The 24,142-nt window shown below is 40.8% G+C and overlaps 1 protein-coding gene across 8 annotated transcripts in view; it reads left to right on the plus strand.

The window, feature by feature from the left end:
- The window catches only part of ANKRD26 (ankyrin repeat domain containing 26), a 114,323-nt gene extending 91,153 nt beyond the window's left edge, over positions 1 to 23,170 (plus strand). For all 8 annotated transcript variants that reach the window (XM_077470039.1, XM_077470040.1, XM_077470041.1 and 5 more), the window contains 4 exons: positions 4,881 to 5,116; positions 7,121 to 7,364; positions 13,716 to 13,761; positions 15,804 to 23,170. In XM_077470039.1, the coding sequence (XP_077326165.1) occupies positions 4,881 to 5,116; positions 7,121 to 7,364; positions 13,716 to 13,761; positions 15,804 to 15,952 (675 nt within the window). In that variant the 3' untranslated portion in view covers positions 15,953 to 23,170. The remainder of the gene's footprint in view (positions 1 to 4,880; positions 5,117 to 7,120; positions 7,365 to 13,715; positions 13,762 to 15,803) is intronic.
- Positions 23,171 to 24,142: the final 972 nt, after the last annotated feature.

The raw sequence follows: 24,142 nt of genomic DNA on the forward strand, positions 1-24,142 counted from the left end.
AATGGCCTGCATGGCAGAGTTCCAAGGAGAAAACCACTGCTGAGCAAAAAGAACATCAAAGCTCGTCTCAATTTCTCCACAACACATCTTGATGATCCCCAAGACTTTTGGGACAACATTCTGTGGACCGATGAGACAAAAGTGGAACTCTTTGGAAGGTGTATGTCCAAGTATATCTGGCGTAGAAGGAACACTGCATTTCATAAAAAGAACATTATACCAACAGTAAAATATGGTGGTGGTAGTGTGATGGTCTGGGGCTGTTTTGCTGCTTCAGGACCTGGAAGACTTGCCGTGATAAAAGGAACTATGAATTCTGCTGTCTACCAAGAGATCCTGAAGGAGAATGTCCGACCATCTGTTCGTGTACTCAAGCTGAAACGAACTTGGGTTCTGCAGCAGGACAATGATCCTAAACACACCAGCAAGTCCACCACCGAATGGCTGAAGAAAAACAAAATGAAGACTTTGGAGTGGCCTAGCCAAAGACCTGACCTGAATCCTATTGAGATGTTGTGGTATGACCTTAAAAAGGCCGTTCATGCTCGAAAACCCTCTAATGTAACTGAATTAGGACAATTCTGCAAAGATGAGTGGGCCAAAATTCCTCCAGGACGCTGTAAAAGCCTCATTGCACGTTATCGCAAACGCTTGGTTGCAGTTGTTGCTGCTAAGGGTGGCCCAACCAGTTATTAGGTTTAGGGGGCAATCACTTTTTCACACAGGGCCATGATGGTTTGGATTTTTTTTCACCTTTAATAATAAACACCTTCATTTACAAATTGCATTTTGTGTTTACTTGTGTTGTCCTTGACTATTGTTTAAATTGGTTTGATGTTCCGAAACACTTAAGTGTGACAAACATGCAAAGGAACAGGAAATGAGGAAGGGGGCAAACACTTTTTCACACCACTGTAGATGTAGTGATTTTAGTGTTTGTTTAGTGTTGGATTTCCACTTTAATTGACAAGCTAAAGTTAGAAGCTGATTGGATACCATGCACAAATGATTTTGCACTCTCCAATTTTAGTAAATCAATCCCTAAGTGTTTAGAAGATTTGTGACAGTCCCTACAATGTGCAGTCTTGTATAGACTCTGGGCATTGAACCGCCGCATCTGTTGCTATAGGTACAGCAGAACACTGGTCAAGTTTTAGCTGCTCACATTGTTCAGGGGACTGAAAATTTGTCACAATGCAGATGTCTAAAATTGCTTCCATCTCTGCAAAAACAAGACAAATGATAGAGAAAGGGGGAAATAAATGGAAAATAACTTTTTTTTTTTATTATTAAGAAACACAAGCCAAATTGGTCTTGCATAGTTACATAGTAGGTGAGGTTGAAAAACGAGTCCAACCTATGTGTGTGATTATATGTCCGTATTACATTGTATATCCCTGTATGTTGCGGTCGTTCAGGTGCTTATCTAATAGTTTCTTGAAACTATCGATGCCCCTCACTGAGACCACCGCCTGTGGAAGAGAATTCCACATCCTTGCCAGTCTTACAGTAAAGAACACTCTACACAGTTTAAGGTTAAACCTCTTTCATTCTAATTTTAATGAGTGGCCTCGAGTCTTGATAAAAAAGTTTTATTCCTATTGTGGGGTCACCAGTACGGTATTTATAAATTGAAATCATATCCCCTCTAAAGCTTCTCTTCTCCAGAGAGAATAAGTTCAGTGCTCGCAACCTTTCCTCATAACTAGTATTCTCCAGACCCTTTATTAGCTTTGTTGCTCTATTTCCAGTACATCCTACCTGAGGACTGGTGCCCAGAACTGAACAGCATACTCTAGGTGCGGCCGAACCAGAGTCTTGTAGAGTGGGAGAATTATCGTTTTATCGCTGGAGTCGATCCTCTTTTTTTAATGCATGCCAATATTCTTTGTTAGCAGCTTGGCATATCATCTACTAGGACCCCCAGGTCCTTTTCCATCCTTGATTCCCCCAGAGGTTCTCCCCTGAGTGTATAGATTGCATTCATATTTTTGCCATCCAAATGCATTATTTTAAATTTTTCTACATTAACCACTTCAGTACCATGCACTTTCGCCCCTTCCTGCCCAGGGTAATTTTCAGCTTTCAGTGCTGTCGCAGTTTGAATGACAATTACGCGGTCATACAACGCTGTACCCAAACTAGATTTTTATAATTTTCTTCCCACAAATAGAACTTTATTTTTGTGGTATTTGATCACCTCTGCGGTTTTTATTTTTTGCTAAACCAACTAAAAAAGACCAACATTTTTGAGGAAAAAAAAGGTTTTCTTAGTTTTGGTTAAAAAAATAGTTTTCTTCTTCACTGTTGGGCACTGATGAGTTTGCACTGATATGTAGAATTGATGGGCACTGATAGGCGGCACTGATATGCAGCACTGATGGACACCAATAGGCGGCACTTATATGCAGTACTGATGGGCACTGACAGGTGGCACAGATGGGCACTGATAAGCGGCTGTTATGGGCACTGATAGGCGGCACTGGCACTGATAGGCAGCACTGATCGGCACTGGCAGGTGGCACTGATGATGAGGTTTTGACATGTGTTACTGTAGGGCACTGATTGGCAATGTGGTGGGCACTATATGGCACTGATTGCCACTTTATTGGGCACTGATAGGCGATCCTGAGGGGGCACTGACTGGGTACCTTTTTGGCACATGTGCTGATTATCACGCCCAGTCAGGATAACAGAACCACTTCCCGTTATTGACTGGGCGGGAAGTGGTTAAACCTCATTTGCCATGTAGTTGCCCACCCCATTAATTTGTTCAGATCTTCCTGCAAGGTTTCCACATCCTGCAGAGAAGTTATTGCCCTGCTTAGCTTAGTGTTGTCTGCAAATACAGAGATTGAACTGTACCCCATCCTTCGGGTCGTTTATGAACAAATTAAATAGGATTGGTCCCAGGACAGAACTCTGTCTTACTTTAATTTAAAGTAGTCCTAAAGGCACAACTTTTTTTCTTTTAATTTTGGTAAATGTTTTTTGCCCTTAGGGATATTTCCCTTCACTTCCTGTCCCATAGCCAAAACCGGAATTGGGAGAAAATCCCTCTAAAGTGAGAAAATTACTTGTTGTCACCAGAACTAGCTTCCCCATTGGAAATTTCCCCTTCTATTCCTGTTGTGGTGACAGCCCAAAATATGAGACTTTCTTTCTTTCAGTGAGAGCAGTAAACAGGCCAAATATAGAGGGTGAATCTATCTAACGAGGGCACAGACAGCAATAAAAACCTGAAAAATTTACAAATCCATAAGATATTAGAAAAAAGGAGGGTGCACTGACCTAGTGCATTACCAAAAATATTTTTAATCCAAGTAAAAATAGCAATAGTTCTGCTCAAATACAGACATAGTATATAGACATATCATGACAAATGCAAATCCGAACAGTCTTTGTCAGGTCTGTTGTATGAACCTGTGATGCCAGAAGACCAGGCGATATTTTCAATGGCTAACGTTTTTTGAGGGTGGACCCTTTTCCTCAGAGCCAAAGCAAAGAATGACTGACCTCTTCTTGCTACTTATATTTACTTATACACACACACGCACACACACACGCCCACATGATGATATGTCACACGGTTCCCATGGAGACTAGGGGAAGGAGAGTGTGCACCACTGTCAGACCAACATTACACAAGAGTGTCTTCTAAAACCCATCAGGGTGGGATTGCTGTACCCCATGCCCCTGTGTGATAGCCAGACAATGGCTTACATCTATTGGATTCATGTAGTCTAAAGCAAGTATGCTCCTTCTAGTACTCCTTTTTGTATTAGGAGTAATGAGAATCTTCCTAGGCGTGCTTTCCTTGCTATTCCTAACTAAATAAAACTACTAATGGGTCTACCTAGGCTCCTGGATATATATACCCCACTACATAGATGTAGAGGTACTCCAGGCCTAACATGTAAATGTGACCAATGCAAGGGATAAAACATAGAATAATGCTTGACAGAAGAGGCTGGGAAGGAGGGAAATAAAACTAAGCAAGAGCTAATTGCTTGAAGGGACCTGCCAAACAGAATATGTTTAGTGAAGAAGAAAGAAAAAGACACTTGGGGCTAAACCACATGAAGTAATTCAATCTCTTCGTTGAGACCTTTGGGGGTGAGGGATCCCAGAGTGAAGATCCAGAAAGCCTCTTATGTATCATTTCTGATGTTTTTTACCGCTATCCAGATCATTCTGACCAAATGTTCTAATCTCACTCCATTCTATCCAAAACTAATTAAAAATGGTTCCCGTTAAGTGTTACTAAACCCAGGACACTGCATTCACTATATCTGGCCTCCTACATTAAACAGAACATGGAAATGCAATAGTTTTAGTAAATATAAACTGCTAAATAGCTTTTCTCATTATCAGTTAGAACAGTCTTGTGACTTCTGTCAGTGTCTGTTTAGAGTTTGTAGGATAATTTTTCATTCTACTCTGGCTGTCCTATAAGGCTGCAGGACTGTCTGGACAGTGCTGATTGGTTCTCTGCTGATCACATGCATTTTCCCAAGAAAAACTCTCTAACAATACACACCAAACTGAGCATGTGCAGTGTGTCTTCTAGACTCACTATCAGCAGATGGGCTGGGGACAGTGGAAGAGGTGGTGAGGAACAGAGAGGACAGGATCAAACAGCCTTTTTATACAATGCAGAGGATTAACCCCCTAGGTTCCACCGTGATTATAACAAGCACTCTTTACTGCATATACAGACTGATTTTACTGTTGTGGTTTTAGTAACACTTTAACTGTGTAGTGTGAATAGTCTTACAATGTACATGTCATACTTTCCCAGAAGCAGTATCTCCCCACTAAGCATTTATTGTAAAAATTTGTAAATGGACCCAGATAGTAACTGTGAATTTTTTTTTCAGGCGCAAGCTGCATCAAAAGACAAGTTAGAACAGTTGAGAGCTGAAAATGACACTACAGTCAAGAATCAGTTGGATCATAGAATTCAAGACCTTGAATCTGAGCTAAACAAAATTAAGAATAAACAGGAAGAAAATATGAGCCAAAAAGACTCCACTCTCGCAGAGCTTAATAGGATCAAAGACATGTATGCTGAAGAGCAGAAGACTAGAAAATCATTGGCTTCAAAGCTAGAAAGGTGAGCAACTCTGAAGATATCAGTGAAGGAAATACATTCTTTATTGCTATTAGGAACAAAGAATGCGGAGGAGAGATGGGTTTGCTTTAAGAGCATATTAAATAAGGGCATTAGCCAATGCTTCCCATTGGGTAATAAATTGAAAAGAGTGAAAAAAAGTCCTGAATGGCTTAACTCCAATGTAAAAATGCATATAAAAGCAAAGGAGAAGGCCTTCAAATAATACAAGGTTGAGGGATCATCATCAGCATTCAGACTTTATAAAGAATGCAACAAGATATGTAAGGGTGCAATAAGGACGACTAAGATAGAACATGAAAGACACATAGCAGAGGAGAGCAAAAAAAATCCAAGAAATTCTTTAAGTATGTAAACAGTAAAAAAGGGAGGACAGACCATATTGGCCCCATAAAGAATGAGGAAGGACATCTGGTTACAAAGGATGGGGAGTTGGTGAAGGTATTGAATTTATTCTTCTGCTCGGTCTTCACAAGGGAATCGGGGGGGGCTTCAGTAATCTAAACTGCAGTGTTTATCCTCATGACACATCACAGGAAGCACCTCCATGGTTAACAGAGGACAGAATTAAAATTAGACTTGGGAAACTTAACATTAACAAGTCATCGGGACCAGATGGCTTGCACCCGAGGGTACTTAGGGAACTCAGTCAAGTAATTGCCAGACCATTGTTCCTAATTTTTACTGACCGTCTACTGACTGGAATGGTAACAGCTGATTGGAGAAAAGCCAATGTAGCACCAATATTTAAAAAGGGCCCAAAATACATCCCTGGGAATTACAGACCAGTTAGTATAACATCAATAGTATGTAAACTCTTGGAGGGGATGATAAGGGTCTATATACAAGATTTTAGTAATGAGAACGGTATCATTAGCAAAAAGATCTGAACAAATTAATGGGGTGGGCAACTACATGGCAAATGAGATTCAATGTAGAAAAATGTAAAATAATGCATTTGGGTGGAAAAAATATGAATGCAATCTATACACTGAGGAGAGAACCTCTGGGGGAATCTAGGATGGAAAAGGACCTCAGTAGGCTCAGTAATGACATGCAATGCAAGCTGCTGCTAACAAAGCAAACAGAATATTGTCATGCATTAAAAAGGGGATCAACTCCAGAGATAAACCAATATTTCTCCCACTCTACAAGACTCTGGTCCGGCCACACCTGGAGTATGCTGTTCAGTTCTGGGCACCAGTCCTCAGGAAGGATGTACTGGAAATGGAGCGAGTACAAAGAAGGGCAACAAAGCTAATAAAGGGTCTGGAGGATATTATTTATGAGGAAAGGTTACGAGCACTGAACTTATTCTCTCTGGAGAAGAGACGCTTGAGAGGGGATATGATTTCATTATACAAATACCGTACTGGTGACCCCACAATAGAGATAAAACTTTTTCGCAAAAGGGAGTTTAACAAGACTTGTGATCACTCATTAAAATTAGAAGAAAAAAGGTTTAACCTTAAACTGCGTAGAGGGTTCTGTACTGTAAGAGCAGCAAGGATGTGCAATCCCCTTCCACAGGCAGTGGTCTCAGCGGGGGGCATTGATAGTTTCAAGAAACTATTAGATAAGCACCTGAACGACCACAACATACAGGGATATACAATGTAATACTGACATATAACCACACACATAGGTTGGACTTGTGTCTTTTTTCAACCTCACCTACTATGTAACTATAGAACTGAAAATGTACAATATAATAAGATCAAAGCTGAGAATCAATTTATACTCCATCCTTTTATAATATCTCGATACTTCTTGCATCTACAGACTGAATAATCTGCCTTGAACACTTTCAATGAGAAATGTATATTGTATCTGTTTAGCAAATATATGTAAGCTCACTGTGTAATTGTTATTCTTGCTTGAAGGTGAGTAACATTTATTAGTTTCCAAAACTAGAATTATATGAGCTGTGTTTGACCACTTCTGCATAAAGCAAAAAAAAAAAAGTATAATTTAATATTTTTACAGAGCTAATGAAAGGCTTGCAGAAGTAAATGCCAAGCTACTTAATGAACGGCAAAGAAGCAAATCCTTGTTTGCAAGCAGTTTTCTGAACGGAAGTCTAAATGGAAACCCTCTTTTGGATACAAGTTCTCTTGGAGGTCTTGGTAGTAATCCAGCTCTGAGCCGAAGTCTGGGACTTGGAGGGGGTTTTCTCAACCCAGTCGGGAGTGGTTTTAGTGCTAATGAAATGGGAGCTTACTTTGTAAAGGTTAGTTGCATTTATGATTTTACATTGCGCCTGTCAAATTTTCTATTTTCCTTTGAACCTAATTTAAAGTGATAACTGATGGCCATGCAGACATGACTGCACCAAACCTAAAGAAACAATCATAGGTGTGCACAGCCTATTGCATTAGGGTGTGCACCCCAAAGCTCAAACGCAGAGCAACAGAGGCAGTGAATAGGGGGTGTACACATGCCTTGCAGCCACGGAGGAAATTATAGAGCGCAACGCACATGTAAACAAGTCCTTCATTATATATATATTTTTTATTTCATATGTTTTTAGACTTTACTTTTTTTACTTATTTATTTTTAACTGCCCTGTTGGGGGGCTTCGGTGAAATATCAGGGGTCTAAACAGATCCCTGATGTCTTACATTTAGGACAGAAAAAGAACTGAGGACATAGATTCATCAGCCCCTTTCTCTGCAGCCTTAGCTGCACAGATGAATAAATAGGAAGTGCTCTCAGGCTTCCTATTCGTTCACAATCTGAATCATACAAAACAGTTTACTATGTTTCAGCAATGAATGGGCAAAGGAGAAATCATTACCAATCACTCACTGTGTTCATTCAGAAAAGGAATATGTCATTTTTTTCAGCCCCTTCCCCCGCTCTCCATCGTGAAACATCCCTGTGTGCCCAGCGCTGCAGGGGAAAAGGGCACATGGTGAAGGGCCCAGACAGCAGGAAAATGGGGCCACAGATGCTTGAACTTATCTCCCTACAGCTCAGCCAGAGGGAGAGGAGGAGAAGCTTACAGCACTGCAGGAACAAAAGGACCGCTGCCTGCAATAAAACAATACAGTTCTGATAGGGCCTGGTCCAGGAGGGCCAGCTGTACTGTAGGAATTCTCATTACAGCCAGATTAGGTGATTATTTCCTGCCATCACTCAGGAGGGTGAAGCAGAAAACTGTTAGCAGCCATTTCTCTAGGGTATGTTGTACCAAAAAGGTTGTCCTGAGATGAGATGTTCCAGCACCATCTGCCTGCCCTGCACTCCAATTCCCACATCCCTCCTAACTCCATAGCCATAAACAGGAATGCTTGCCTCACAGAGGTGCCATATAGTGATCAGATTGTGCTTGAATGCCTGTCCTTCCCGTGTCCAAAGACAACCTAATGTGGTTGAAAAGGCAGAAGGTTTTTTTTTTTTTATCCGAATGCATTCTATGTATTAAGATAAAAAAAAACCTTCTGTGTGCAGCAGCCTCCCTAATACTTCCCTGAGCCCCATCTAAATCCAGCGAGAGACTCAGCTGTCCGGGACTCCCCTCCTCATTGGCTGAGACAGCAACGTGGCGCTATGGGCTCTGGCTAATCAAAGTCACTGAGCCAATGAGGGGGGGGGGCTGGGCAGGCCCACAGCTCAATGTCTGAATGGACACAGAGAGCTGCAGCTCAAGGCGGGTGCCCCAGTAGCAAGCTGCTTGCTGTGGGAGCACTCAACAGGAGAAAGGAACCCAAGAAGAGGAGGATCTGGGCTGCTCTGTGCAAAACCACTGCACAGCGCAGGTAAGTATAACATGTTTGTTATTTTTGACAAAAAAAACAAACTAGACTTTAGTATCACTTAGATAGCCCTATGACTTTTCAGATAGTGACGGTCAACATTTGCTTCCTACTTGATTGCATTATTGGCATATCATCTTTCAAAAAGTCACAGTGCTTATCTAAATATATATGAGCAGGGTTTAGCTTTGACAGAAAAAAAACAGAGCAATGGTAAATACTTACCCCTGAAAGTCAGCAACATGGAAAGATTCTTTGCATAGTCTGAACTGCATTCTTAGCCTTCCAAGTAGGTTACTGTATTAAAAAGGGGGTTCAGTCAGTGCAAAAACCAACACTAAAATACCAAAGCAGCTAAGCACTCAAGGTCAATATATCAAACCAAAACAAATGGCCCTTGTCCAATATATCAATCCCTAGGAATAAATTCATAAATAGTAAATGAAGCGCTAAAAATATTATATAATAAAATAAATAAAAATTCATATATGGCAAAGGAAAACTATACACACGAGTCCAAGTTCATATATAAGATCCGTAGCCAATCCAAGAAAGTGAAAAAAATACAGAAGCGGAAAACACGACAGAAGTTTGTTTCGCCAGTTGTGACTGGGGTGCTCAGAAATAAATCCTCTATGTGTATCCGTATCAGTGGCTCCTCCCTAGACAATGCGGGCCGCTCATCTCAGACTGTGGACCTCTGACTTAACAGACAGGTCAAACAAGACTTCCCAGATGGATATAATGGATGATCGTTGCCTCTGTGGGGATCCAGTTATTGATATCCTGCTGCTCCACATCACCAGCTGTATAGCACACTCAAATACCAGATGGAATTGTTGCGCTATGCAAAATCAATAGGAGATACATAGTGCTCTCTGACTTAGAACGTAATTTATTGAATATAAATACACTTACAAGCAATGTACTGATGACCAAGTGCCTGGATTCAAAGATTCAAAGCGTTCAGTAAGCATCTCGGCGAGACCATGAAATGAAAGGTGCTGCAAAAGATTTCATGGCGTCCTCCCGCACGGGTATCGTCCCAGTGGGTGGGACTTCCTCAGCGATTATGAAGGCTCGCACCATCATCCCACTTAAATACACACCACCTAATCACTTAACACATGTGATCCACCTCCTCACTGCATTCATTGCCATAGTGGCAGAGATGCTAAATGTCACTTCCTCGGTTATCAAAAAAACAGTGCGCTAATCTGGCTCTGAAAAAAGGCACCAAAGTCAGATAGTTTATAGTGGGAAAACAACACATCTTCAGCTCACCGGACATGACACTTGAGAAGGCCAGGATTCTCTATTTAAACTATTAGAATAAAAATCCTAATCCAATCATTATGGAGCTATAATGTATAAATACAACAATGCCATCATAATTATTCTAACGTCAAAGAAGCCGCCCTTCATTATACACATGATTAATACATAAAATTTCCTAAAAATGACATTACAATTACATTAAACATTACCTAATAACATCAGCGATCTAATAAGGCACATAATGAATTCCTAAAAGATTCCTCATAATAAACAACTATTAAATACTACCTAGTTATTAATAGTTGGTTATTATGAGGAATCCTTTATGAATTCATTATGTGCCTTATTAGATCGCTGATGCTATTAGGTCATTTTTAAGTAGTCCTTTTTACAAATTTTTATGTATTAATCAATACACAATTAATGTGTATAACGAAGAGTGGCTGTTTTGACGTTGGAGTACTTATGATGATATTGTTGTATTTATATATCTCCATAATGATTGGATTATAATGTCTTGTTTGCCTGCTATAACCTATCTGGCTTTGGTACACTTTTTGCAAAGCCAAATTAGTGCGCTGGATTTTTGATAACCGGGGAAGTTAAGTTTAGCATCTCTATCACTATGGAAATGGATGCAGTGAGGAGGCTGATCACATGTGTTAAAGTGGTTGTAATCCCTTACAACACACTTTGACCTACAGGTAAGCCTAGATTAAGGCTTACCTGTAGGTCCAAGAAATATCTCCTAAACCTACACGGTTTAGAAGATATTTGCCGAAAGACAGGCACGCTGTCTACGGCGCATGCCGCGAGTGGTAGCTCCTGTGCGCATGCGCGGGAGTGACGTCATCTCGGCTTCGCCGAATGACAGCAACGGAGCAGCGAGACCCACCGAGAAGATGGATGCGACGGACTACAGGGGACAGCGGTGACTTCACTGGCTTCTGTGTCAGGTAAGTGACACATAATGGTCTACTATGCGATGCATAGTAGTCCATTATGCTTTACCTTTGCATGGAATGAAACAGGAAGTAAACTCATCAGGGTTTACTTCCTCTTTAAGTGATTAGGTGGTGTGTATTTAAGATGATGTGTGAGCCTCCGTAATCTTTGAGGAAGTCACGCCCGCTAGGACGATACCCATGCAGGAGGACTCCATGACGTCATCTGTAGCCACCTTTCATTTCATTGTCTTGCCCAAAACGCTTACTGAACGCTTTGAATCCAGGCACTAGGTCATCAGTGCCTCGCTTGTAATTGTATTTTTAATCAATAAATTACAGTTGTGTTCATAAGTTTACATACCCTGGCAGAATTTATGATTTCTTGCCCATTTTTCAGAGAATATGAATAATGACACGAAAACTTTTGTGTCATTATGATTTAAAAAGAGTTGATTGATAATGGCAACAGAAACTACCCAAATGACCCAGATCAAATGTTTACATACCTTGGCGATTTTGGCCTCATAACATGCACACAAGCTGACACAAAATGGTTTGAATGGCTATTAAAGGTAACCATCTGCACCTGTGATCTGTTTGCTTGTAATTAGTGTGTGTGTGTGTATTAAAGGCCAATGAATTTCTGGGCTCCTGACAGACCCTTGCATATTTCATCCAGTGCTGCACTGACGTTTCTGGATTCTGAGTCATGGGGAAAGCAAAAGAATTGTCAAAGGATCTGTGGGAAAAGGTAGTGTTGAACTCTATAAAATAGGAAAGGGATATAAAAAGGTATGCAAGGAATTGATAATGCCGATCGGCAGTGTTCAAACTCTAATCAAGAAGTGTAAAATGAGGGGTTCTTTTGAAACCAAACTACAGTCAGGTAGACCAACTAATATTTCAGCCACAACTGCCAGGAAAATTGGAATGAAAAGAAAAACCCACAAATAACTTCAGGTGAAATACAGGACTCTCTGAAAACATGTGGTGCGGCTGTTTCAAGATGCACAATAAGGAGGCAGAAAGATGGGCTGCATGGTCGATACGCCAGAAGAAAGCCATTGCTAAGCAAATGCCACAAAGTATCCCGCTTACAATACGCCAAACAGCACAGAGACAAGCCTCAAACCTTCTGGCACAAAGTCATTTGGAGTGATGACACCAAAATTGAGCTTTTTGGCCACAACCATAAACACTACATTTGGATCACTGATGTTTTGGGGATGTGTGAGCTACAAAGGCACAGGAAATTTGGTCAAAATTGATTGCATGATGAATGCAGTATGTTATCAAAAAATACTGGAGGAACATTTGCATTCATCAGCCAGGAAGCTGCACATGGGATGTACTTGGACATTCCAACATGGCAATGATCCAAAACACAAGGCCAAGTCAACCCATCATTGGCTACAGCAGAATAAAGTGAAGGTTCTGGAGTGACCATCTCAGTCTCCTGACTTCAATATCATTGAGCCACTCTGGAGAGATCTCAAACATGCAGTTCATGCAAGACAGCCCAATAATTTACAGCAACTGGCGGCTTTTTGCCAAGAGGAATGGGCAACTTTACCATCTGAGAAGATAAAGAGCCTCATCCACAAATACCACAAAATACTTCAAGCTGTCATTGATATTAAAGGGGGCAATACACAGTATTAATAACAGGGGTATGTAAACTTTTGATCAGGGTCATTTGGGTAGTTTCTTTTGCCATTATGGTTTAAAAAGAGTAAACACAGTTGATTGATAATAAATGGCTTCAGCCAAACACCAACCATGAGTGAAGGAAAAGTTTGTGTTATCATTCATATTCTCTGAGAAATCATAAATTCTCTTAGGGTATGTGAACTTATGAGCACAACTGTATGTTCTAAGTCAGAGAGCACTAAGTATTTCCTATTGATTTTGCATGGTGCAACAATTCCATCTGGCATTTGAGTGTGCTATCCAGCTGGTGATGTGGAGCGGCAGGATTTTATTAACTGGATCCCCACAGAGGCAAAGATAATCCATTATATCCATCTGAGAAGGCTTGTTTGATCTGTCTGTTAAGTCAGAGGTCCACAGTCTGAGGTGAGCGGCCCGCATTGTCTAGGGTGGAGCCACTGATACAGATGCACATAGAGGATTTATTTCTGAGCAACCTAGTCACAACTGTGGAGAAACAAACTTCTTTCTGTCTGGTGTTCCGCTTCTGTGTTTTTTTATTTTTTCCGCTTTCTTGGATTGGCTACGGTTCTTATATGTGAACTTGGACTCGTGTGTATGGTTTTCTCTTGCCATATATGATTTTTTTTATTATATACTTTTTTTTAATTATATAAAATCAGTCAGTCTGCACTGACTATTTATGAATTATGTTGCTGTATTGCCTTACTGTTGTCGGTTTCATTGATGAGATGAAAATGGAAAATTAAAAATTTGGCAGTAGGTGGATTTGAAGCTCTGCAGTTCATAGGGTTATTTGACAAATGTTAACCCCCTTTAACAAAAGGGTGTATTTGAACTGAACTTTGTGTGGTAAATGTAAGCTTAGTTACATACAGTGTGCGTTACATTTTTAATACTCACCAGCAGTGCAAATATGTATTCCAGATGCAGCAGGAGCTGGAAAAGAATATCACTAAAGAATTGGACCAAGGTATGACCACCCATTTTTTGAAAAAGGATTGCTACTGTATTTCAAAAATGTTTTTAGATCCTTCATAAACATTTGAAGGCAGAGCATCACACACTGCTAGGACATGCTAATGAGATTGGTAGCTTGTATTATAGCTTAAAGTATGAGTTCACTTTTTAAAAATATAAATATATAAATGCACTTTTTTTTGTAGGTAAAAATGTGCATTTATTTTTTGTTGCAGGAGCCTGTAAAGCTTTGCACCAGCAAGCAGGAGATCGCTGGTGCCATGCAGGTCTCCTGCAGATCTGTCAGTGTATCAGCTTGCTCAAACCTCGTACGAGGAAACTGATACATTCAGGAAGACTCGATGAACTACCGCAGCACTGTGGTAATTCATGGAAAACTACATGCCGACAGCCACAAGGTTGCCGGACCTTGTCGTTTTTCCATTCACAGAGGACTGTGAATGAGTGACGCGACTGCAGGGAAGAGGATCTTCTGCCTGGTGCACTTCACTTGTGGGAGATGATCCCCTGCTTGGTGCGCTTCCATTGTGGGAGATGATCCTCCACCTGGTGCTCTTTCATTGTGGGAGATGATCTTCCACCTGGTGCGCTTCCATTGTGGGAGATGATCCTCTGCCTGGTGTGTTTCCATTGTGGGAGATGATCCCCTGCCTGGTGCGTTTCCATTGTGGGAGATGATCCCTTGCCTTTTGCGCTGCCATTGTGGGAGATAATCTCCTGCCTGGTGCGCTGCCATTGTGGGAGATGATCCTCCACCTGGTGCACTTCCATTGTGGGAGATGATCCTCCACCTGGTGCTCTTTCATCGTGGGAGATGATCCTCTGCCTGGTGCACTTCCATTGTGGGAGATGATCCCCTGCCTGGTGCATTTCCATTGTAGGAGATGATCCCCTGCCTGGTGCGCTTCCATTGTGGGAGATGATCCCCTGCCTGGTGCGCTTCCATTGTGGGAGATGATCCCTTGCCTATTGCTCTTCCATTGTGGGAGATGATCCCCTGCTTATTGCGCTTCCATTTTGTGAGATGATCCCCTGCCTGGTGCGCTTCCATTGTGGGAGATGATCCTCCACCTGGTGGGCTTCCATTGTGGGAGATAATCCTCCACCTAGTGGGCTTCCATTGTGGAAGATGATCCCCTGCCTATTGTGCTTTCATTGTGGGAGATGATCCCCCACTTGTTGCATTTTCATTGCGGGAGATGATCCTCCATCTGGTGTGCTTCCATTGTGGGAGATGATCCCCTATCTATTGCACTTTTATTGTGGGAGATAATCTCCTGCCTGGTGCGCTTCCATTGTGGGAGACGATCCCTTGCCTATTGCGCTTTTATTGTGGGAGATAATCTGCCTGGTGCGCTTCCATTGTGGGAGATGATCCCTTGCCTGGTGCACTTTTATTGTGGGAGATAATCTCCTGCCTGGTGCTCTGCCATTGTGGGAGATGATCCCCTGCCTGGTGTGCTTCCATTGTGGGAGATGATCCCCTGCCTGGTGCGCTTCCATTGTGGGAGATAATCTCCTGCCTGGTGCTCTGCCATTGTGGGAGATGATCCCCTGCCTGGTGCTCTGCCATTGTGGGAGATGATCCCCTGCCTGGTGCTCTGCCATTGTGGGAGATGATCCCCTGCCTGGTGATCTGCCATTGTGGGAGATGATCCCCCTGCCTGGTGTGCTTCCATTGTGGGAGATGATCCCCTGCCTGGTGTGCTTCCATTGTGGGAGATGATCCCCCTGCCTGGTGTGCTTCCATTGTGGGAGATGATCCCCTGCCTGGTGTGCTTCCATTGTGGGAGATGATCCCCTGCCTGGTGTGCTTCCATTCTGGGAGATCCTACAGGGAGGATGTGGTCAGTATAGTGAATACTTTTAAAGCGGCTGCTCTGATGACTAGAACATTGAATCAAAGTAGCAGTAAAACACTTAGAAAAAGGTAAATCTGAATTTAGAATATTAGGATTTATACACTTGCCAAAATGAAGTATTATTTTTCCCAAATGATGAAGATGTACCTTATTATTCTCTTTGTGTTTGAAGCAAATGCAGAGCTGGATACAGGATGTGCCAGAGTCTCTCCTGTGGGATCAACAGGCGGTTCCATGAGGAACCTAAGCAATGACCAGGACCTTGTTTCTCAAGCAAGACAGCAGTATCTGGAGGTCTTAAAGAAAAATTACAAAATTTAAACACTACTAGAACGTTTTAAACTTGAAATTGTTTACAGTAAAGATAAATCTTAATGTGAAAATGTTTTTTATGCTGTCTTAGCCAGTCATCTGGTTTGCAAAGATGCACAATGCACTTGCACTCAAATCACATCACTTAACAGAGTTGTGATGAATTGTTTTATATTGTTTTTTATTTATGTATTTATTGTGTTTTACTATACTCCTTCCATTGAACCACTACTACCGACTAAGTGTCTACTCTGAATAGTGTTTCATAACATGGTTGATGTTTTTCTAGGGTACGGCTACATTTGGGAAGCATCACCATATAGCTGATGAAAAATACATAATCCATCCCAGTGGGTTTTTTTAGGGAACCTATTCACTTTAGAGTGAATAAACCTGACAACAAGCAGCATTCTTTGCACACTTACTGCAGGCTAAAAGAGCTATATTGTTTTTCAATAATTTTTAGGTGCACCTGTAAAAGAGATTCACTCGATGTAAATAATATTGCCAGTATGTGTTTATCTTTGTAAAAAAAAAAAAACTTGATTCTCTGCATAGGTTTTAATTGTATGTAGGGAAGCAACCATATTTGCTATTGATCTAAGAAGACTTTTCTTCCTGCCTCACAATGATACATGTTTGTGCTTTAAAGTAATCCTTTCCGAAGAGAAATATGGGGGCTGCCATTGAATTCCTTCTGAAAATATTAGTTGCCTGGCCATTATGCTGACCCACGCTGGTTTCAACATTTTCAGGCTCACTCCATACATGATCCAGGTTAGTGACTAAAGCCATTGAAGTAAAATAGTCAGCCTGGGAGCCAAGCATTGGCAGAATGGTAAGTCGGCTAAGGCATTCTCCCTGCTTCTCTCACTAAAGTTTTGCTTTAAAGCCCAAATACAGTCAAAAGTTTGTTTTGATTGCCATTTGTGTCGTTCTTATGAAGCTTTTCTCTCACTTCTTGCCCTGTCATACAGAACAGGAAGCAAGGGGAAATAATAATGGGGGCACATAATGCATTGAAAACCTGATGGGGATTCTAACTCTTTCTAGTCTATCCAAAATTTAAAAACACATTTTATTTCTAATTGGACTTTAATGCTGCTTCTCACAATGCAAGTCTAAGTGGAACAACTCACTGAAAAAGATGCACTCAAAGTGTGGCTAATATCTTATGTTCAGCAACCCTGGGGTTGGTTTACTAAAACTGGAAAGTTCAGCATCTTGTGCAGCTCTGCATAGAAACCAATCAGCTTCCAAATTTTTTGTCAAAGCTTAACCACTAGCCCACGTCATTTGACAGCAGAATGGCTCCCCTGCGCAAATTGCTTTAGCTGTACAGCGTCAGCTTTAAGGGGTATGGGGGATGTGCGTGCCCACCACGTCACTGAGGAGAGCCGATGCTTGTGCCTGGGGGCAGCAATGTCCACCGGCACCCGCAATTGTTCGTGACAGGGCAGGAACGTGTATCTGTTTATGTAAACGCACAAATCCACGTCCTGTCAGGGCAGAAGAGACAGATCGTGTGTTCCTAGTATATAGGAACACTGATCAGTCTCCTCCCCCAGTCAGTCCCACCCCCCCCCACAGTTAGAACACACAATGAGGGAACACATTTAACCCCTTGATTGCCCCCCTAGTGTTAACCCCTTCCCTGCCAGTGACACTTATACAGTAATCTGTGGCTATTTATAGCACTGATCACTGTATAAAAGTCAATGGTTTCAAAAAAAATATCCGATCTTTACACCGTGATGTCGCAGTCCCAATAAAAAAAATCGCAGATCGCTGCCATTACTAGTAAAAAAAAAATTAAAAAATACCATAAATCAATCGCCTATTTTGTAGGCACTATAACTTTTGCTCAAACCAATCAATATACGCTTATTGCGATTTTTTTTTTTTTTTTACCTTAATATGTAGAAGAATATATTTTTTTTAATTGGGGATATTAATTATAGCAAAAAGTAAAAAAAATTAGTTTTTTGTTTTTCAAATTGTTAATAGCGCGAAAAATAAAAACCGCAGAGGTGATCAAATACCACCAAAAGAAAGCTCTATTTGTGGGGAAAAAATTACATCAATTTTGTTTGGGTACAGCATTGTACGCCCACGTCAGTTAAAGCGACACAGTGCCATATCACAAAAAAAATTGCCTGGTCAGGAAGGGGGTAAATTCTTCTGGGACTGAAGTGGTTAATAGAACAAGCTGAAGTTAGAAGCTGATTGGCTACCATGCACTGGTGTACCAGATTTTACACTCTCCAGTTTTAGTAAATCGACCCCTCTGTCGCAAAAATCAATCACAAAAATCAAAGCTGCCCCTGCAAAGAAGAAACAAAATATTTACTTCACCCATTGCCCACACCACCATACACCACTTTTGATGCGTCCTCTGAAGTCTCCTTGGAAACCAATACTACCTGGAGTGTCAATTTTCTCTTGTCCCCGCTGTGGTCTGTGGTTTCTGTTGCTGACCCCAAAGAACAGGTGTTAGGCATTTCGTCTTTGCATGGTCAACTCCTATTATGATTTTTTCGCAAGTCATTTTAAGCAGTTAGGCTGTCATAGCAGCGAGTCCACCCTGCACCTAGTGCCTAATGTACAATTCATAACATTTATTACCATTTGCAAAATATATAAAAATCACATCAGAAATTACTTTATACCTGAGAAATAACACCTAGAAAATGCATTGTACTTTCCTTTAAAATGGAACTGCAGAGAAAAACACCTTAAATGATGTCGCATTCCGAGGCAATACCTAAGCTCCTAATGGTGCAGTGTCATGCACCAAATTAACAGATTGAAATGGAAGCTAGCACAGGGTTTGCATCTGTATGGAATACAACAGTTTTCTATATAGTAAAACTGCCACTCATTCCTGTCAGGTACAACCTTGTCTAAAACAGACAGCTCACATCCCTCTCTCTGCTCATGCAGTGATTACACTACCCAAGCAGAGACTGCACAGGGTTAACCTCCTTCATTCCTCTGCTCTGGACCAAGGAGGAGGGCTGGGGATGGCAGAGAGATCGGAGGTCACTTTTTCTCTTGCAGTCACATCCATTGAGGTTGGCAATACTCCCATGGACCTTAAACTGTCTAAAAAGTATTGTCAGCCATAGTCATAGGCACATCTTATAACCTTTTACCTTGTGTGACCTGCTTTTCTATTTTGCTTCAGATCTCCTTCGACACATTTGCTTGCTCTGGTCCATGTTCAGTGTGGTGTGCACAATACTGAACAGCAAAATTACTACTTTCCATTTCAATAGGCTGACTGACTGATTACAAGATTAAAGACGTGAGATATTAATTAAAGAAAACAGTATATGCCTTGTACATCCGATAAGAATATCGGACGATTGATCATCAGTTTTCGGACGATTGATCATCAGTTTTTCTGTTTTTATTTTTGCATGCTAGTCTCATATCGAAAACCAATATGTTACTGTTAGGGTTGCACCAATATAATTTATTTATTTTTTTTACCGGCGAGTATGAGTCTCGATACTTTACTTTCGGTCAAGTACTTGTCGATACTGAGTACCGATACCTTTGTGGTGCGATTTTGAGCCCACACAAAATGAATGGGCTCAAATCACATTGCAAAGAATCTAATGCGATTTGAACAGGAATGTGGTGTGATTCCTGTACAAATCGCATGTGGTTCCCCCACCGCTCCTGTGTTAACCCAGGCTGAAATCACTATGACAAGCCTAGGCTGACACGAGCGGTGTGAGAAACTGCATCCGTTTTGGACAGGAATCGCACTGTATTCCTGTTCAAATCGCATACGATTCTTTGTAGTGCGATTTGAGACAATTCATTTTGTATAGGCTCAAATCGTACTGCAAAGGTCTCAGTTTTGGGTATCGGAGCATTTTCATGAGTAAGAGCACTTGTGAAAATTTCGGTATCGGCACCAATACCGTTATTGGTGCAACCTTTGTTCCTATAGTTACGGAAATTCTCATAGGACAGAATACAACTTCGGAAGTGATGTATTGAATTGTAATGTATTCTTCCGTTTCCAAGCATCTTCTTTCTCACACAATTTCTTTTTCGAACAAATACCATACTAATTACATGAAAATTGTTCATACTGTTATCGTAAAGCCGCGTACACACGGGTGGACTGTCTGGCCAACTTAGTCCATCGAAACACATTTCAGCGGACAGTCCGCTCGTGTGTGGGCTTCAGCGGACTTTTTCAGCGTGCAGTCTGGCGGACTAAGTATTTCGGAATTTCCGTAATATTGTCCGTCGTACTTTGGTTTCAGCGGACAATCCGCTCGTGAGTAGGCTAGTTCGACGGACTAAGTATGGCGCATGCTCAGAAAGGATTTACACGGCGAAAGGTTGCATTGCTGTGTATTGGACTTCCTATTTCTAGTCCCGTCGTACGTGCTGTACACGTCATCACGCAAACTTTCGACGGACTGTTTGTACATCCGTGTGTGGTCAAGTCCGTTCATTCGAAAGTAGGACGGACTGTCCGTCGGATTGTCTGACGGACTAAGTTGGCCATACAGTCCGCCCGTGTGTACGGGCTTTAGAGAAAAAGTTTTGTGCTTGTCCCTTTGGATAATTTTGCGTGAACTGTCGTGATTGGCTGTGTACCAGTGATCCAGTTATCTGCCAATCGTTCATAAAGCGGTATTTTTCGTCCTATTTTCTCATCATGTGTACTAGACATTAGTTTGAAATATCACTATGATCCATTTATTTATATTCTTTTCTTTAAAAAAAATGTGGTCTAAGCCATTTTAAAAGCAATAATTTTCTCTTTTCACGCTTTGCTTTAGGTTGACATACCAAAGGCTTGCATGTATACATGAGGCGATTGCTTTGATTTCATCACTCTTCAGGGGGAATGAAACTTTTTTTTTCAATGAGTTGTAAGGGTACCAACACATTTGTCTATGGCTGTAACTGATGTACCTTTTGCATTCCAAAGCATTGTGAAAAGTATCCTGAATACCAGTCTATATACACCTTTCTATCAGCCACCTTGGCTCCATCAAAGTTAGACTTTTGTATTGTAACAAAATAAGTGTAAAATTATTTTTTGTGGAAGGTGTGTGTATGTATGTGTGTGTGTATGTGTATGTGTGTGTGTATATATGTATATATATATATATATATATATATATACATACATACATACATACATACACACATATATATATATATATATATATATATATATACATACACACACACACACACACACACATATATATATTTTATTAAATATGTATTACCTGCATAAGTAACCTGCAGACATCTATGGAATTCATTGACTGGTACTGACTGTAGGTATACATCTATTTTATTACTCTTTTAAAATATACTATATCTAAATGACTGTATTTTCTTAAACATTGATCTTATAAAGTTACATAAAGAAGACCTTGAACCCAAAGCATTTATTTCTGAGTTGACGGAGACAAAAAAAAAAATAACATTTATACTTTGCTTTTGTAAAACTGTTGATGTCCGACACCAGGAGATCCCTGGTAAATCTCTTATCCGTACAAAAAGATATGTGGGTTATTGATTCCACCCCTCCTGTTTGGAAGCGTATCTGTACCTAAAATTTTCTTTCAGTTTTGGATAGAGTGGGGAAGGATTAGAAATCCTGGCAGGTTTTACTGCAATTGGAATTTCTGTTGGAGAGATTCCTTCATTTCCTATCTGGCAAAAGGTTTTTTCCCAGGACTCAAAGTCGGTGGAAAATTACCAGTAATACAGAAATAAAATTTTTTTTTTAATATATAACTAAAGGCAAAATGTAGAGTGGAGAGGGATTAGAATCCCTGTCAGGTTAGGGCAAGGTTTCTCAACCAGGGTTCCTCCTGAGGTTGCATTGGGTTCCTTGAGCAATGAGCAGTTTTTGCCTCTCATTAGTAACCACTGGCATCAGTGATCTTTTTAGATATCTGTTATTCCCAATGATCACAAATGTAAGGCGCATCCCTCCCACCAACCATCACATTTTTGTACTGTGAGCTGTAAATATAATACTTATTAGCAGGGGTTCCCTGGAGCCAAAAGATTATATTAAGGGTTCCTCCATGTAAAGGAGGTTGAGAAAGGATGGGTTAGGGAGATCCACTCTCTTATTTGTCCTGTTTACCATTATTATCGAAAGTGGGTAAAAGAAAATCACTAATTTTGGGTTGACACCAGAACAGGAATAGAGGGGAAATCTTCCAATAGGGACTAGTTCTGGTTGACATCCCAGGATTCCCTCACTTTGGAGGGATTTCCTCTACCTTCCTGTTTGGCTATGGGACAGGAAGTGAAGGGAAATCTTCCCAATGGGTCACAGATGGAAACTATCCAAAATGAAAAGAAAAGTTTTGCCTTTCTACTCTGTTAAGTAAGGGAATGCTAAAACCTCAGCCAGCTTTATATTGTTGTCTGTTTCCCAGTTTTGTGTTTTCCCTCACTTCCTGTCAGGCAAAACATTGTCCCTGGAGCAGTAAGCGGAGAGAAAACTGTCTTAAAGAGCCCCAGATAGCAGTAAAACCTGACAGGGGTTCCAGCCTTTCCCCGTTCTATAGAAAACGTAAAGGTCTGGGGTACAGATGCACATGAAAAACACGTGTAATTCTGCAAACATGACGCTGGCCCTTTATGTAAACAAAACTAAATGTATATGGTCTTTAATGTGCTTTATGTTCAGTGTGGTCCAGTTTGTTTTCTGTCAACATATTAATGTATATACTGTATTTCTTATATATTCTAATGTTTATCCATTCCGTACCTAGCTCATCCTTTGTCAGTATTTACCCAAAGTGTTAGTGCCAAGAAAGATTTGCTATGTATTTTTCTAGAGATAACTTTTATTCATAATATACTGCTGTGGAGACGGTACAGTTTTTTGCTTTTGTTGCTGAATTTGGTACGGATAGAAAATGTACTGTGTACCTTTGGTACAGTCTGCCTCAGATTGTCTTAGTCTAGACTGCCTCAAATGTTTATGGTTTTAAGCAGTCCTATCACCTACATTTAATAGAGAAAATGATACACAGTTGCTAAAACATTCCACATTATTTTTTAATGTCCACTTTTCTATTCATCAATGTCAATAAAATGGGTACAAGACTTCAGTTTACACAAAACTCTTCTGTAATTACTGTGCAAAAATACTATCATAATGTCACAAAAAATATACTTTGTGTTCATACCAAATAAACATTTTTTTTTTACAGATTTACTGCCTTTTTTGTCTTATTACAATGCAAGACTCTGAATTTTGTAAGCACATATTTTAATATGATTTAATTCTTGAATAAATTGACAGGCAGGTGCTTACCAAAATCTGTAAACCATAACTGAAATATGACTAAATTGTTTCCTATTAGTAGGGGAAAGGTATCCTGTGCAAAGTATTTAGGAGTTTACTGCAGTTCCTTAAAAAAAGAAATACCCTGGAGCTGAAGCTACTTTTTGGTATGGGAGTTGGAGAAGTGCTTACTTTTATTGAGTATTTTTCTTTTTCAGTCCATGACAGCTTAATTGTTTGCTCCTTTTCAAGAACCTCAGTGGTTTCTGGTCTTTTTCAGGTCAGGTTAAGCATCCTTTTATTGCTCTATGTTGCATCTGCTGGTTCCTCCTGGAGCTGGCTCTGGTTGCATTTTTCTATCAAATCCAGTGCAGCTGTCAGCGCAACCCAAAGATCCTGATTCGGAGCATGGGTGGGACGTGATTTAAGTACATCATGGATGTATGACATCACAAGCTGTGCAAAAGCACCTGGCTTACATTCCAGATACTTTCAGATCACACTTGTGTCTTTTGGAGGACCCTGAATTGGACTGGCATAGTGGAGCAGGTGTCTGGGTGGGGTACCATGCTGCAAGTGGCTCACCCTTTTTTAAGCAGCATGGAGCTCGATGGCAGCTTCATAGGTCCAGATGGCAGAGATGTAGTGGCTGCAGAGGATGCCTTTGGCCCAGTAAGTGGGAATCCTGCCTCCTGTTTGTCTTTTTTTTCTTTGCTGATTAGCTTCGAAAAGTGTTTACCTTTCTTCTAGTTATTTTCCATAAACCAAATGACCAGAGAGGAAAGAAAACCTGACCTGCATTAAAATCTAGCAGGAAGTCTAGAAGATGTGCAGCTAAAAGTCGAATTAAAATGTAATTAAAGTCCAATGTGGAGTCCAAGGGAAACATTTTGTGGCTC

The sequence above is a fragment of the Lithobates pipiens genome, unplaced genomic scaffold (genome assembly GCF_037356315.1).
Source record: "Lithobates pipiens isolate NorthernLeopardFrog02 unplaced genomic scaffold, aLitPip1_a1.2 Scaffold_8, whole genome shotgun sequence".
NCBI lineage: Eukaryota > Metazoa > Chordata > Amphibia > Anura > Ranidae > Lithobates > Lithobates pipiens.